The 16,074-nt window shown below is 33.8% G+C and overlaps 1 protein-coding gene across 1 annotated transcript in view; it reads right to left on the bottom strand.

Annotated features, from left to right (window-relative positions):
- Positions 1–339: 339 nt before the first annotated feature.
- LOC129226817 (nose resistant to fluoxetine protein 6-like) overlaps positions 340–16,074 on the bottom strand; it is a 58,860-nt gene continuing 43,125 nt past the window's right edge. The window contains exons 11-15 of the mRNA XM_054861447.1: positions 15,366–15,488; positions 10,364–10,481; positions 8,037–8,223; positions 5,826–5,968; positions 340–605 (exon numbers count right to left, since the gene is read on the bottom strand). Of these exons, the coding sequence (XP_054717422.1) occupies positions 372–605; positions 5,826–5,968; positions 8,037–8,223; positions 10,364–10,481; positions 15,366–15,488 (805 nt within the window). The 3' untranslated portion in view covers positions 340–371. The remainder of the gene's footprint in view (positions 606–5,825; positions 5,969–8,036; positions 8,224–10,363; positions 10,482–15,365; positions 15,489–16,074) is intronic.

Here is a 16,074-nt window from a genome sequence, read left to right as displayed (position 1 = left end):
TCATAATGATAACTATAGTTTGGCTCTGATAACTTGAACTCCGATGGAGGAAAGATTAAACAACTCTATTTTTTAATTAATATTTTAAATATAGTTGAGGAAAACTGGTTTGCTTCACTAGTAATGCGTTGCGATTGGTATTGGTCAATACAAGAATTCCTCTTTATTCTCTCTAATGCGAAATGTACGTTCTCAATGTCAGGTACTTCGTTATCAGAGACATATTACAATTCGATTTAAATTACTTTTTACAGTAAAACATCGAAGAATTCCCACAAAACTCCATTAAAACACCGAGACTACATCAGTAGCATTTAATGTTCAAGCCTTCCTTTTAAATATAATTTATTCATTTTTTTACAGGAAAAGATTTATAAATGCTTGTTTAAATTTTTCAAATTATTGAAGTGTTCAAAGTTTTCTACATTTTGTTCTGCAGTTCCAATTTGAGATTCTATTTTATTAGTCGACATTTGAATTTCTTGTACTTTTGCTTTAGCTGAGAACATAAATTTCTCCAGCGCAAGGAATGGAGCTTCAAGCATTGCAGTTCCAATGAGGGCTAGACCATACGAAGCAGTCACATAGGCGAAGAAAAGCCAAACCTAGAAAATAAAAATATTTTATGATAAACAGAAAATTGGGAGTCAAATCTTTAAAAAAAAAATAACGAGCTGATGTGTGCATCACATGACTTCCTTTTACACCAATTTAATGTTATTTCCCCATTATTGGCAATTTTAATGTGATTCAGTAGCTAACTCTCTAAATATCGCCAATAGTGACCAAAATGAAACCAAATTTAAAAACAAACGCCAAATTTATCGCCAAGTTGGCGACAAAACTCGGCGACCAAAAGCTTGGCGATATATCACCAAGTGTTTGCCAAACTATAACACCATTTGAGTTTGCATTGAAATTAGCACTGATTTCTCCCCCAAAAAGTTGTAAAAGACCCCCTTTGGAACATCCGAATGCAGTCAAAAAAGGAGGTGCACAACTAGACCCCACTAGGAGTCTATGTACCAAATATCAACTTTCTAGGACATGTCGTTCTTGAGTTAAGCTACATACATCCGCATATACGCACATACATACATTCGTACATACGGACGTTACGAGAAAACTCGTTGAAATTTACTCGGGGATCGTCAAAATGAATATTTCGAGTGTCTATATGTTCTTAGGCACGTGTCTTATCCACGTGTGGTCGTGTTGAAAAAAAAATCAACATTCTTTTGGTGAGCAAAATGGAAGTTAAGGTCGATTTTTGAGTGATTGTTTTTTTTTTTTTTTTTTTTTTTGCGAACACAATACTTCTTTTTTTGTAAAAAAGGAAGTTATAAGTATTAAAATAGTAGTGGACTTCCCCTCCTTCTTATCAGTCGTTTTAGGTACCTGCTTCGCAATTTGGGTTCAAAATTAGTGACAAGTGGGCGATATCTGACTAAACTTGACTTCGATCCTTGATGATGGGCGGAGATTGATTTTAATGCCATCATGTAATTAGTATCACCGGAACTAAGATGTCTAATTGCACTAAAGCAAAAAGCTTTTCTAATGTCATCCAGCAAAAATATCTTTAATTCGTAGATGTAAAGAAATATTCCTTCGACGGAAGCATTAAACTGTCAACTAGTTCCAGTAGACTTAGCAAGAGCTATTTTGCTTCGGTAACAGCTCCACTCTTGAAAAATAAATTAAATTAATTACCCAAATTTTGTTTAACGTCGAGTTCGAACATAAAAAAAAATAATTGATTTTCATGAATCCTAGATTGAAACACATGTTTCCTAAATAGTAAAAACAATATTTCTATGTTCTGTTTGATTCTCACTAAGCATTTTCTTCTTTTGCTTTGGCGGGCCGAAAAGACGAACAATGACAAAGACGACTTAGGTTGCCGATCCTAGAGGAATATGACCGGGTGGCACATAAACAATCTTTACTCAGCTAGGGACCTTGTAATAGTTTCGAGACTCCTGAGTGGTCAGTCGGTGCAAATGTGTCAGCCATGCTTTTTCCCCCATTCAACAAATTGAACTAATTTCGTTCCTCGGAAGTTATGAAATTGCGTTTGAATGTTTTTAAATTCTCACCCTCATCTAAATGACATGTTTTCTTGTTTCGAACTGAAACAATAATTAGAACTTGCAAAACAAGCTTTTCAGAAGATTGATGACGTTTTCATGAGGTAGCCAATCAGCAGTCTCCAAACTTTTACATAATCTCTAGCAGAGTAAAGTTTGTTCATATGCGACCGGGTAAAATGACTTCGTCGTATTTCCCGAGTACTCTGGCACCTGTCTCGACTTAGGACAGTAAGACAGTTTGAAGAATATGTGCGGCAAGCCAGACAGAGTTATTCGGATTTTAACATTATAGAGGTTTTAAAAAAATTAATAAGTTTTATATTTTAGCTCTACCATTCCAGGATGAAACGAGGAAACAAAATGAAAGGGCTGGAGCGTGATCCATGGATGCATTAAATGTATGATACGGTGAATTAAGCATTTGATAAACAAAAAATATTAAAGTTCAGTCACCAGACGTTACTTATAATGTACTTTAATTTGCTGCGTTCACTTCTTGATCCAAACGATAAGCCTAAGTCCATCATTGGAAAATCTTAAGTATCAGAGTACTTTACTTCTTTTGTCTTATCAAAAGGAATAATCTGAAGATTTTTTTACCCTCAAATTTTCCTGATACACAAAGGAAACTGGGAAAACTGAGATAACATCACAATGAGATTCATATCTTCACTTGAGATGAAATATGTTGCTACAAATTATTTTTTAGATGGGAACTTAAAAAAGCTCTCATTTACAATTCGAAGCAACAACTGGAATTGAAAAAGCTTTTTTAAAGTAGTTATGAAATGTTTAGATTTTATAGAGCTTTAAAAGTCATTTATAGTGCCGATCCAAAATCGGCTGTTCCATCCTTATAGAGTTAATGACGCACTCAACTCACGTCAATGAAAAAAAAAAAAAAAGAATCCAACTTGCTCGTAAACAACTAATTTGCGTACGATCATACATCTTTGCTTTTATCAAGTAGAGTCAACAATCAAAAATTAGATTAAAGAAATTTTTCTATGGTCGTTTGTTTTTTAACTTGCTTGAATTTTCCCCTTTGTCCTTAACATAAAATACTGTCTTGTCGTTTTTTTTAAATTTGTGATTTATATTATTGAGTGTGAAAAGTTTTTACAAAGTTGTAATTGTTCTGAAATCTATTTAGAAAAATTCGTGTTATTTCCCAATTTGTATGACTTTTGTATTGGTTGAATTTTTTTACCTTTGCATGTTTTACACTTCTTGTTACGTTGTAAACAATCTGTTCTCTGCGTTTTAAGCAAGTTGTTTATGTTGGGAATTCAAATACTTTTTCAACATTTGTTCTTCAATTTGTCTTCGGAAAATGTAAAAAGTTTTTTCTCACGTTTCTGATTGGTTAGTCCCCTTCAGTAATTCTTATATAGCAGTGGCTGACGTTTTATGTCGATGGATTTTTGTAGAATTTATTTGACAACAAACTGTTTCGATTTTTTTTTTTGAGCAATCACGAATGCTTATTGCTTTCATTTGATGTTTTGATGTGCTATCATTTTATTTTCCCGCCAGCACCCTCTGCAGCATCACCGTCGTCCGGGTCTTCGCGTACACACACACACAAACACATACACACATATGCCTACACACAAACACATACACATACACACGCCTACACACAACTATCCACACACTCATGCCTGCACACAGTCACAAACACATATGCCTACACATACACATCCCCCCCCACCACAAACACTCATACACACAACTGTCCACACACTCATCCCTGCATACAGACACAAACACACTCGTTATTGCAAAAAACATAATTTGAAATCCAGATGTCAAAATTCAATTTTTTTTTTTTTTTTTTTTTTTTTTTGCTGCTACTAAAAGTCTAAAATATTTCTGAGCAGAAACAAAAAAGTTTCTTTCTTTCTAGAAACGAGAACAGTAGATCCTCGTTTTACGCGGGTTTATTTTACGCGGTTTCGATTACACGCGGTTTAAGATTTGACACCTTTATTTTATTTTACGCGGATGAGTTTCGGTTTTACGCGGCTGCGGCAATGCAAACAGATAAAATATTCTCCTCTTTCAAAATCCAAACTCCTAAAGATTGCAGATGACGCGTAATCAACTGCATTTTGGCGTGCTAATAATCGAGCTTGGGCCACTGGAGACATTTTATGCGATTGGTTCCAGAGCTCTTTCCAGAAGTAAAGTTATTAAACTCACACAGTTCAGAACTCACCAGAAGAAGAGCTTTTAGGAGTGACAAAGGTGGCCGATATCGGTGACACACAACCAAAAACATTCACATTGAAAATTTTGAGCCAATCTTAGACAATATAAATGATCTTTCTCATTTGTTAGTGAAGGAAGATTCTATCATGGAAATGACGCAAGTGGTCGTGGATGCGTTAATGCTCTGCACAGAATTACAGAGAAAAATTCCTAATGACTGCCGTTAATTTATGTTTTCTTTACGCATGTTGTGGTATAAAAATCGATAACACATTAAACTTATTATACAATTATAGTCATCACTAGCATGAAGTATTTTTTTTTAATCTGCGGAACCTAACCCCTATTTTAACACTGCTATTAGGTCTCAATTTACGAGGTTTCGATTTACGCGGCATTTTCGTAAAACGTAACCCCCGCGTAAAACGAGGGTCTACTGTATATACATTATTCTTCCTAATAAATGCTTTTAAATGTTTGTTGTCTGTTTTCATATGATAAAACATGTTTTCTTTCATTTAATCATTTTAACAAAATCGCATTTTTTGTTTTTGCTAAAAAGGAACTTTTAATCATTATAATATATCATAATTTTAGAGACCACCGCAGTAAATAATTAAAAATAACAGAATTTTTAAAAACACCAAGCACTTTTCATAATGCACTCAAAAGGACAAAATAACTTTTCTGGATCAGAAAGTCATGAAGAGAATTTAGTATCATTATCTAGCTTTCAATCATAACTTTGAGTGTTGAAAAATGCATATTTTTCTTATTGGGGAAAGTTTGGTTTGAAATGACTAGAACCGCACTTTTCTTCGTTTGTGGTGTCATTTTCTTGGAATTTTCGAAAACTACAGGAATTCTTAAATTTCTGTCCTTTCTGACCCAGAAAAGCTATTTTGTCTTTTTGGGTGCATTATTAAAAAAGTGCTTGGTATTTTTTAAAAACATCTGTTATTTTATTCTTTTTAGTGTAAATGTATTTCAGAAATAGAATAATTTTACCACCACGAAACTTCACCTTTTTTTTTTTTTCATATAAATGCTCGGTACTAAAAGGGAAAACACCTATATATACGTGTCGAAACCTTTAAGCAGTTGGCACTAAAATTGAATCATAAATCTCTAGGATTTATGCTTGCTAATTTCATGCTTGCTTCAGAGAAGCCTCGATTCAAAATTTTCATTATGATTGCTTTTAACATTACTGTTGCAAGGCAACAAAATTTGTAACAATGGGTTTTATATTTAAACATTTAATAGGGAAATTACACGAAATTTGCTGCTTTCCATCCTAACTGAAATAATAATTTTGTTTTAGAATTTTACTTTTTCAGTGCTAAGTTGTACCTTAAGATTGAGCAAATCATTTAATGAAATACCCAAGTCTCTAAATAGTCTAGTTGCAGAGATATAAGCAAAACTAGGCCTCAGATTTCTCCGAGACAATCAGGCCAAGTGTAATAAAAGTGCTTAATAAGAAATTGTGTATTTTTGAGTAAATTATTTTCTTACCAGAATAAAATGGGCTGGTTCAATCAGTGTTTGCAGATTGGAGGCATATACCAATTGTATGAGTGGATGAAACAAGTAAACGAAGAACGTCAGTCTTCCCAACGGAATAAATGGTTTGAGCGACAAAATACTGCTAACAATGCCTGTAGAAAATAAAATTACACATAATAATTACGCAGAACAAAAAGAGTTGAAGATACCGATAAACTGAATTAAAATAGATCTCCATGGAAAAATATTTATATATTTTAATTATATATAAGAAATTATATACATAACAAATTATATATAATATTATATATTATGTATAATATTTAGAAGAGACAGAGGGGACATGATTCAGTTGTTTAAATTTATTAAAATGAAAGATGTTACGGGGCAAAAGTTTAGCACTGAAAGTAGGACAAGGGGTCATTGTTTTAAGCTATTTAAATCTCACGTAACATGAATATTAAGAAAAATTATTAATTTAGCAGAAAATGTTATTGATCTGGGTATCTTAATAAATCAGGGCTTCAAGTTTAGTCAACAGTGCAGCATTGCAAGTAACAAAGCTAACAGAAAGCTTGGGTTTATCATTAGATCTATTCCAAACAAATCTAAGAAGGTTCTTCTGCCTTTATATAGGAGTTTAGTAAGACCCCATTTTTGGAGTATGCTATGCAGTTTCGGCTCCTTATCTGAAGAAAGATATTTGTGAATTGGAAAGGGTTCAAAGAAGGGTAACTAGGCTAGTAAGGGAACTTTCAGATTTAGATTATGATACCAGACTTAATAGACTTAATATGTATAGCCTGGAGCAAAGGGGACATGATTCAGTTGTTCAAATTTACCAAAATGAATGATGTTAATGGATTAAATTTTTGCACCGAAAGCAGGACGAGGGATCATTGTTTTAAGCTATTCAAATCTCAGGCTAAACTGGAAATAAGGAAAAACTACTACTTTAGTAGGGTTGTGGGCACTTGGAACAGCCTACCGGAAGAGGCGGTGATGAGCAAGGGCGGTGGATAGCTTTAAGAGGGCCATTGATCTTCACTGGGGATTGTAAATTGACTATGACCAGCCTAGCTGGGCCCAGAGTCTGTTGCTGGTCGTCACATTTGTATTTGTATAAATATACAGCAATGAATGAGTATATGAGTAGAAATAGATGTGTAGACGATAATGGTTTGGATTCCAGAAAAAAATCCTAGTAAAAAAATTGCTGTAATTCCGAGAGTATAAGAATGGATTGAAAAGCTCAACTTTACAATTTGATTTTATTAATAATTTGTTGAAAAGTTCTACTTGACTATTCAAATTTATTAAGAATTTGTACGAAAACTTAATTTGGCAACCCGATTCAAATAATAATTAGACAAGAACGTGCGATTCCATACTTTTCTGTCGAATCGCATGAGTTTTTTTATGACAAACTATTAACAGACTTAACATAAATATTTTCTTCAAAATTTCCATTGCTGAGGGTAAGGATGTTTAATTTTCTTATTTATTTGGTTTGCGTGCTTAAAGTATTTGGTGAAAACGATAGGCTAACGTCCTGGGTTATAAATTGCCTAATTCATTAACCAGTGTTCCGGAATTCCTTACAGTCCTGAAACAAGTGCTTGTAATATATTTTGCAATTTTTGTTATAAACCTAATTTTGTTTCCATGTTAAAGTAAGCTATATATGTATTTCAGCATTTCCAAAATATTAAAAAGGTCAAAAAAAGTTTAAATTGCGATAATAGCTAGACAACTGTTTCATTGTTAAAAGAAGCTCTTTATTCAATGAAAAGAAAGGAGCTTATTTAATAACATATATATATGATAAAAGAAAAAAAAGCTGTTTTCTTTGCATTAATTTAAAAAAAAAATTTTGATTTACGAAACACAATTTTATTGTAAAGTAAGAATAACAACGTCAAAAAAAACAGAAATTGCAGATTATAAAGCTTGTGAAGCTCATTACTTTACTTTTTGCATTGAAAAAGGCGTTCCCTGTAACGCCGAAACATGTGTCTGCAGTAATCTACAATTTGCACTTTTTTGACGTTGTTATTCCTGACTTTACTGTTCAGCACAAAGGTGTTTATTTATCTTACAATTTTATTGCTATTTGTGAAATTTAAATACTGTTTTGATGTTTTCAACTTGTAGCAAAAAAAGTAAACATTTTATTTATTGATGGAAAATTTTGAAAAATATAAAGAATAAATTATCTACCTCCATGTCCAGTAGAGCAGACAAGGATAACCCAAGCAACACCTGCAGACCAAGCTACTCTGTGCAACCCTGCATACAATATTTTCTCCACAAATGTAGGTTGAGCACCTCTGTTCCATTCATAAACTCCATAAAGGGAGCTCACATTGAATACGACAGCTAAACACCAGCCAGCAACTTGATATCTCTATTTAAATATAAAACCGATTGCCGTTAACTTCATTAACTGTCAAAGAACTAAATTTAAAAAAATCTAATTTGAATTCTGAAACTTTGAATTCAAATTATGTTTTTCGCAATCACGAGTTGCGACAAGACCCTTCTCATTAGAGTTATTGTTTCTAGAAATGGCTCCCCCCCCCCCAAGCATGTCCCTCCTCCTGGGTGGTTATGTGTGTATAGTTGTGTGTGTGCAGGCTTAAGTGTGTGCACGTAGGCCTGTGTATGTGTGTAAAGGCGCTCACGTGTTGGCGAGTGTGTATGAGCATGCGTGTGAAGGACATGGACGCCATCACCCAGCAGAAGTGGATTCCGGGGGACAGTGCTCAGGAACAGAGCAGCCGTGCCGTCGCCGCGCCGGTGGTGCTGCTGGTTCAAGCTGAAAAATAATCCCAACGTCAAGGACTGTCAAATGAGAACAATAAGCAATCGTGATTGCTCAAAAATAATAATAATAATCTTATATAATTAAAACCTGAGCGTATGTATCTATGTATTTGTGACCTAGTTTCTTCTCTCAAACGACAGTGAACTGATCATCAAGCCAGGTATCGATGGTTTCGTAATTTTCCAGTCTTTATGTTTGTCGATTTAACATAATCCTCTGATAATAATGAGCGGAGATATCAATTAAAAGCTATTAATTACCATGAATCAGATTTTTTTTTTTTTTTTTTTTGCATGTAATTTTAAATGCAGTTTAAATGCAAAACAATATTAAATAGTTTAAAGTTTTATGAGTTAATTCGCCAACAATTTGTTTCCAAATTAGCAACGAACTGTTGTTAGCCAAAGAAACAACAAGCTATTGTAGGCGAATTATGAAGTTATTGTTAGCAAACAAGAAGAAAGAAATTGCTTATCGTATGATTCTGTTAAATTGAGCTATGACCTTGACAATATTTACCTCTTTTAGGAGTAATAGGAAAGGGCAATTGGTGCCAAGTTGAGTTGGGTTACTTTCGTTATAGCTTCGCAAGAGTATTCCAACTCAAATTGGCAAAAATAACCTGTCTTTTCTTCATTAAACGCCTCAAAAAGCGGTAAACATTATCAAGGTAATAGCTCAACTTACCAGAGCCACACTTTTTTTAATACTATTTTACATTGATAACATCATGTACTTAAAAGGAGATGAAAATCTATACGTAAGACCCTTAACGCATGGCGGAAAAGGATGTATTTCTCCTTTACCAACTGGCAACGACCTATTTGTTTTCAAATCAAAATAACGGAACTTTCCTTGAATGTGGTCTGGCTTAAGTTTAAAAGACACTTAACCTTGGAAGAGTTCAACTATGTTTGGTTCTCAATATTTATCACAATATAAAGCTTGTAAAAGTTTGCAAATACAATTTGTGATGAAATTAATCAAAGAATACGGGTCTAAGAAAGTCAAAAGACGGAAATATTTCGGAAAGCTTTGGATTTTGGCTCTGTCGCCAAATTTTGGGCTATCACCGCTTCGTTCAGGCGAAAAGCATAATTCAGACATCGTCCGCACATCACGTTTGCCATGTTAAGTGGACAGACGCACGTTTTCCGAAAAGGGAGAAGCATTTATATATTGTGAACGCGAGTAAAGCACATGTCAGTACTCTCACCCAATAGAGAGAGCACGCTCATCTCGTGGAGACCAATAAAATGCGACTCCCAACTCTAAGGACGTCAGATATCTAGCGTCTCGTCCCGTTGACGGGCCCCGTACAATACTGGTTTTGCTGTCATGGCAACGCCGATTGAAAACTGGTCTTAAGCCCTGGTTTCCTAGAAGAGAATCGCCGATCTTCGACGTCGCTCCTCGCCGTAACGCAGAAATGAAAGTCAAGTGGATTCCGGCGTGGCCATTCACGACGTCGATTTAACTCAAGCGCGCATGCGCAGAAGAATCAAGCTTTCGCCTCGGCGAGGAGTGACACCGACGATCGGCGTGTTCGCTCTTAGGAAACCAAAGCTTTAGGGAGAAAAATGTGTCGCTGACGTGCCGTACGAACGGCGTGTGAATGTCGCTTAAGTGCATATAAACGTCATGAACCAAGTTTTAAAACCCTACACGCACACATTAACTTAGAAATTTTAATGTAAGATTAATAATAAATGATACTTACTGTCGGTATTTTCAAATTAGGTTTTTTTGCCAAAATGTAGCCAGATAGCATTCCTATGCAATATGGACCCACATGCACAAAAGGCTTAAAGAAGTAGCTCCAATAAAATTCGTTTTGCCTAAGAGAAAAGTAATTCGTAAGTAGCCCTTCGTTACATAATAATAAAAACACAAGACTCTTTTATAATTTAAACTACGCAATATTTCATAAATTCTTAATGCCTTTGGCTGTAGGTGTAAAGGAGTTTATAATTTTGATATTAGAACCATCAGATTTATCTGATATTTTGTATTTAAAAAATACTAACTATTTAACTATAAGATGGCAGACTTAGAGTAATCCCCGATTACGTAATCGTAATCTGCGTAATAGATTACATCCGCATATAAATAACTAGCTGCGTTGAACGGCTTTGCCCGGTCTACCTTGAAAAAAAAAAACATTGCGTCAAGTGAAGTATCTTCAATAACCAGGATTAAATTAAAGAAAAAAAAAACCATCATGCAAAGTTTTCTCGCCAAACAATGACGACAGATACTAAAATACTTTTAAGAAATTAAATAAAATGAGAAAAATGGATTTAAAAGGCGTAACCATGGAAACACAAAATAAAATAAGTTTAAGAATTGAAAATGAGAAAGATGAAAATAAACAATGGATTCAAAAAGCGTTACCGTGGAAACGTAAAATAAAATGGTTAAAAACTTGTAATAGAGAACAGATTTTTGAACTTCATTTAATTCGCTTGTAACTTTTTTTCTAATGGAGAAAGAAGGTTAAACTGTCGACCATAAGTCGAGTTAGATCTGGAGTAAAAAAAGCAGCTCTATCCAATGCTGTCAAAAAGAAAACTGTAGGACAATTCCTTCACTTTTTATTGATGGATTTAATGAAGAAAGTAGTTCCTAAATTTCAGTTAAGCCTAAAAAACTTCGAGCTAAAAACGTAAAAAACTCCCGCCGCAATTAGTTAGATCATTGGAACAAATTGCGTAGAACGCGGAAAATTCTTCCCTTTCCAACGATATATAATACTATTATTTGCAAGTAATTTTTCTTCCCCATATTCGGGAATCTACGTGAAAATTAGACCTAAATTGGAATAAAAAAAAAACCTATTCATCGAATTGTTTTCGAACTGGTCTGCAAACCTTCTCAGGACTTAAAGAAACAAACTGTGCAAATTTCAGCAAAATCGGCCGGGTAGTTCTCGAGTTTTGCGAGTTCAAACACACAGACGCTTTTTGGAGACTTCATTTTATACTATGTCGAGATATCCAATAATAAAGTAACCCGCGTGTTTCAACAATGAAACTCGCGCCACGGCATGATAATTTGATAATATGTTTTGGTAATGTTTGACATGCATGGAAAAGCTTTATTGTGACAAGGCTGAACTCGATCCGGCGACTTAACAGTTTTACTGGTAAGACTGTCATTTTAGGAAAACGAAGGAACCAAAACTATTCGGAACTCCAATAAACTATAGGGGGGCGATGCAGCCACTGTCTAATGGCGGAAGAAAAAAGTAAAACAAACAAATACTGTAATTTATAACTTGCTTTGAAGATTAGTGAATGACACTAATTTATCATAGTGTTTGTAGGAAGCTTTGTTTTTCTATTGTTCTGAAACTACATTACACCACAAACTGTCTGAAACCTGTAATTTACCCCCAAAGAAAACACGTGGAATAGAATGTTCTACCTTCTTCGGTAGTATTGTTAATCATCGCAAGGTAGCGTATTCGAGATTGACGCTATCTACTGGAGTTTAGGGTTAATCCACTGGTGTTGGGGTTAAAATTTCAGCTATAAAATATCACCAAACAGGCAATTGCTTCGTTCAAATGTCGAAACAATTTTCACTCGTCATGCCTTGACGGGCGATTTTCCAGTTTATGTATATTGTTGACAAGTTTCACGAGCTAAACAGTACATTTTACTGCATTCAGTTTGTAAAAGCACCATCACTGTGAACCTTTTTCCAATTAGAAAGGTAGCTAAATTTGACTAATTGTTTGGTGAGAGATTTAATTTCATTTTCTACAGTGTCGCTAAGATTAACATTGTTCCTCAATATATTATCTATTAAGAACTTAAAAAATTGCATTTCCTTCCAGTGTTGGGAAAAGTGAAGGCCTTGCACGCTTATGATCTTCCACACAAAGACGCCCAGAACATAAATTTTTGGTGAGGGGAGGGGGGAGGATTTTTTATTCGCCGAATGATACTCTGAATTTTATTAAGTTATAAAATACGAGATGAGCACAAACAAATATCTAATGAGAAGAGACATTAAACATAATATTTTTTTAATGGCAATTTCATAATGCTATCTCCAAAAAAATGTCGAATAAGAACATTTTTGGTAGGCCACAGTGACCGCCTTCAAAAAAGCTTACGAAACTTTCAGAAAATTTGACAGCATACAAGAGAAGCATAATATTAAAATTTGAAATTAAAACGTTGAAAATTTGATAAAAATATGGACATTTAGAGCAATTAATGTTTCACTGCGCATGCGTGAAAGGTAGCAAATTAAAACTTTCATAATCTAAAGCCTAATGAACTTCTTCAACTCATAAAACATTCCAGTTCAATATTTTAAAAATTCAGAAAGTTATCAGCGATCTAATGAGCCGAATTTATATAATTCTTGGGTAGGCGACGAACCGACAGGAGTCGTTCGCAAGTTTGTAACATTTGCTTGCAATTGTTCAGTGTAATTCATTATAAAAACAGCTTATTTGCGAACGATCCCTCGCGATTCGTAGCCTATCCAAGAGTTATTGAAATTCGGCTCATTAGTTTGCTGATAACTTTCTACATTTTTGAGATATTGAACTGGTATTTTTTATGAGTTGATGAATCTAGTTGGGTATTAGATGATGAAAGTTAAAATTGCTATCTTTCACGCATGCGCAGTGATAAATTAATTGCTTTATTGACTATATTTTATCACATTTTCAACATATTAATTTCAAATTAATAGCTATTTACGATGAATAATGACCAAAAAAAATTTTTTTTTTTTTGTTTTCCTCAGTTTGTTTTTGACCCCCGAAACGCAAGGGTGATATAATTTTCATTTTAAATTGACAGCTGGAGTATATCTGCTATGTGACAAAAATTACAAAGCAATTAGTCTTTTATTTCTCGAGAAGTTCCTAAAAGAGTGAATTTTTGAAAGTGTCCCAATATTTTTGGTCATATATTGCATATAATAGCGAAAACCACTGATCGAGTAACGTTGACGTCACAAACAATGAAATTTGCGCCATAGCATGATAATTTGATTATATATTCTGGAGTTTAGGGTTCATCCACCGGAGTTAGGGTTAAAATTTCAGCTATCAAAATATCACCAAAGAGGCAATTGCTGCTTTCAAATGTTGAAGCAATTTTCACCCGTCATACCTTGACGGGGATTTTCTAGTAGCATTCAATAAACGGCACGGCATTAAAATTACTATAACGATAAGTAAAAGTGAAAGTTCTTTTGTGTGGTGTGATATGTATTTAGGTACTCAAGTTTATTTGCAACATGTATAGTTCTCTCGCAGATGACGTGGGGTCTGAAAAACGGATATAACGGTATACCGAATACCGGTATTTTGAGCAATTTTGCAATTTCATAATACCGGTATTTGCTAAGGTAAAATACCAGTATTTTCTGTATTAGCTAAAAATAATATTTTTTTTTAATCGATGAATTTTTAATTGAACTTAATAAACATCTACTTATATTTTAAATGTGTATATCTTTTTTTCTATGTTAAAAAAACAAAATCAATCTATTGATGTAAAAATTTGGCTTCAAAAGCTCAAACTAATAGAATATCATTAAACAAAAGTAGCGGAAAGACTTCTAAATGATACTGTCATTACCAGATGGTGAAATGAATGCTCTTTTCGTGCGCTTTTGAGCACCAGGTTTCAGTTTTTTCCCTTTCCCTGATCACTCACTTTCTCTTTTGTGAAAGTTAAATTCGAGTATAATTTTGAATTTATTTGTCCAAGGAAAAAGATATTCCAACCATATTGAAGACTTTGATTTTTGTAAAAATGTATTTGTCTTAACTGTACTAAATTTTGACAGAAACTTTTTCTTGAAAACATAACAAATGGTAATTTGCTGTCACCAGTATTGGTTTGTTGTCCTGTCTCGCTGTTTGGCTTTGCACTTGAAAGAGAATACTTTGAAATTATACAGTGCCTTAAATTTTGCATGGAGGTAAAGGTTATTCAATTGAAACATATATTGAGATATTTACATAATTATCATTGTAATGAATTTTGAAGGGGGAAAAAACGAAAACGAATAAGATAAAATAACAAGATTAAATTTAGTCACTGTTATCGCAAATTTCAAATAAAACTGCAAATAAAAAGCAAACACAAACCTCTCCTTTTCAAGAGACAACGATGTTAATATTGGAAAAGTATCGTCTCTCGAAAAGAAAATACAACTAGCTATACATTTAAATAATAATTATACACACAATACAAAAGAAAACACACACACACACACACACAAAACCATTTATCCAAAAATAACAAGCAAGATACCGAATTGTTTGAAGGTGAAGTACTTCTAGACAATTAGAGAAGATGAATTGCACATTGTTAACATTATCACAGACCTGCGTGAATTCAGAGTACAAGGCTTAGACAATTAAATAAATGCACTATGTTTTTTATAATTATTAATTTTTTTAATATGACATTTGTTCCTTCATTTTATATTTGTTCACAATACGTTTTCATAAATAATACAATTTTTGTACAAAAGTATGAAGTGCGCAACAAAACAATATGTTTTCAAGCATTTTTTGAGAAATTTAGAATACCGGTATTAATACCGGTATTCCGGTATTACGGTTTTAAAATACCGGTATTGAACTTTCAGTCCGGTATTACAATCCCTACTAGGGGAGCTCTTTCGGTTGAGTATTTAATTCCAGATGATCATGTAAGGAAAACAATAGGTAGGTGAAGTACCTTGGGTCAGCATCAGATGGTAAAGACGTCGGTGAAAATCCCTCCACAGAGACAACATAGCCACTATATATCACTGATGATAGTATTGCTGCAAAGTTCAACGTCAGACCAACAAGTGGTTGCCTGAAAAGAGGTAAATTAAGTGCGAAAATTCTGCAATGAAAGATGGCTGGTAATTACTCAGGGGTTAGCAATTATTCAAGTAAGGGTAAGCGATTGTTTTGTTTCCAATCTACCTTATTCAATCTGTTTTAAAAGTAGTTTTGCTATCCACGTAACAATATAAAGACTTCCGATTAAGCTGTAATATCACACACACATATGGAATTCAGATTTGAGAGCTGATATGACTACTACAAGTTGCATTGCCTTGTATTTTATTTCAGTTTATATATTCTAGTTAGTAAATTAAAATTAAGTAGTTTTTATTGAACCATTTCGAACTATATTTGTTCTCCAAAACAATATTTGTGCCAGGTTTTGCCACTACTGAGGCAGAGTGTCAATTTTTCCCGTGTGTTTATTTAAATAAAAATTGTTAAAGCCGAGTTTCGGGATCGAAACAATTATGACATTTTACAATTATGTCCATTCGTGTCATCAATGCTTGCTAACATAGTTTCAGTTGCAAAAATGTTGTTGAAATTTTCCCGAAAAAAGAACATACGCTATAAGTTTGCCAACCATCCCCTAATCCCCAGTGTTTCGT

The sequence above is a fragment of the Uloborus diversus genome, chromosome 1 (assembly GCF_026930045.1).
Source record: "Uloborus diversus isolate 005 chromosome 1, Udiv.v.3.1, whole genome shotgun sequence".
Taxonomy (NCBI): Eukaryota; Metazoa; Arthropoda; class Arachnida; order Araneae; family Uloboridae; genus Uloborus; species Uloborus diversus.
This window is presented reverse-complemented; position numbering and strand designations above follow the sequence as displayed.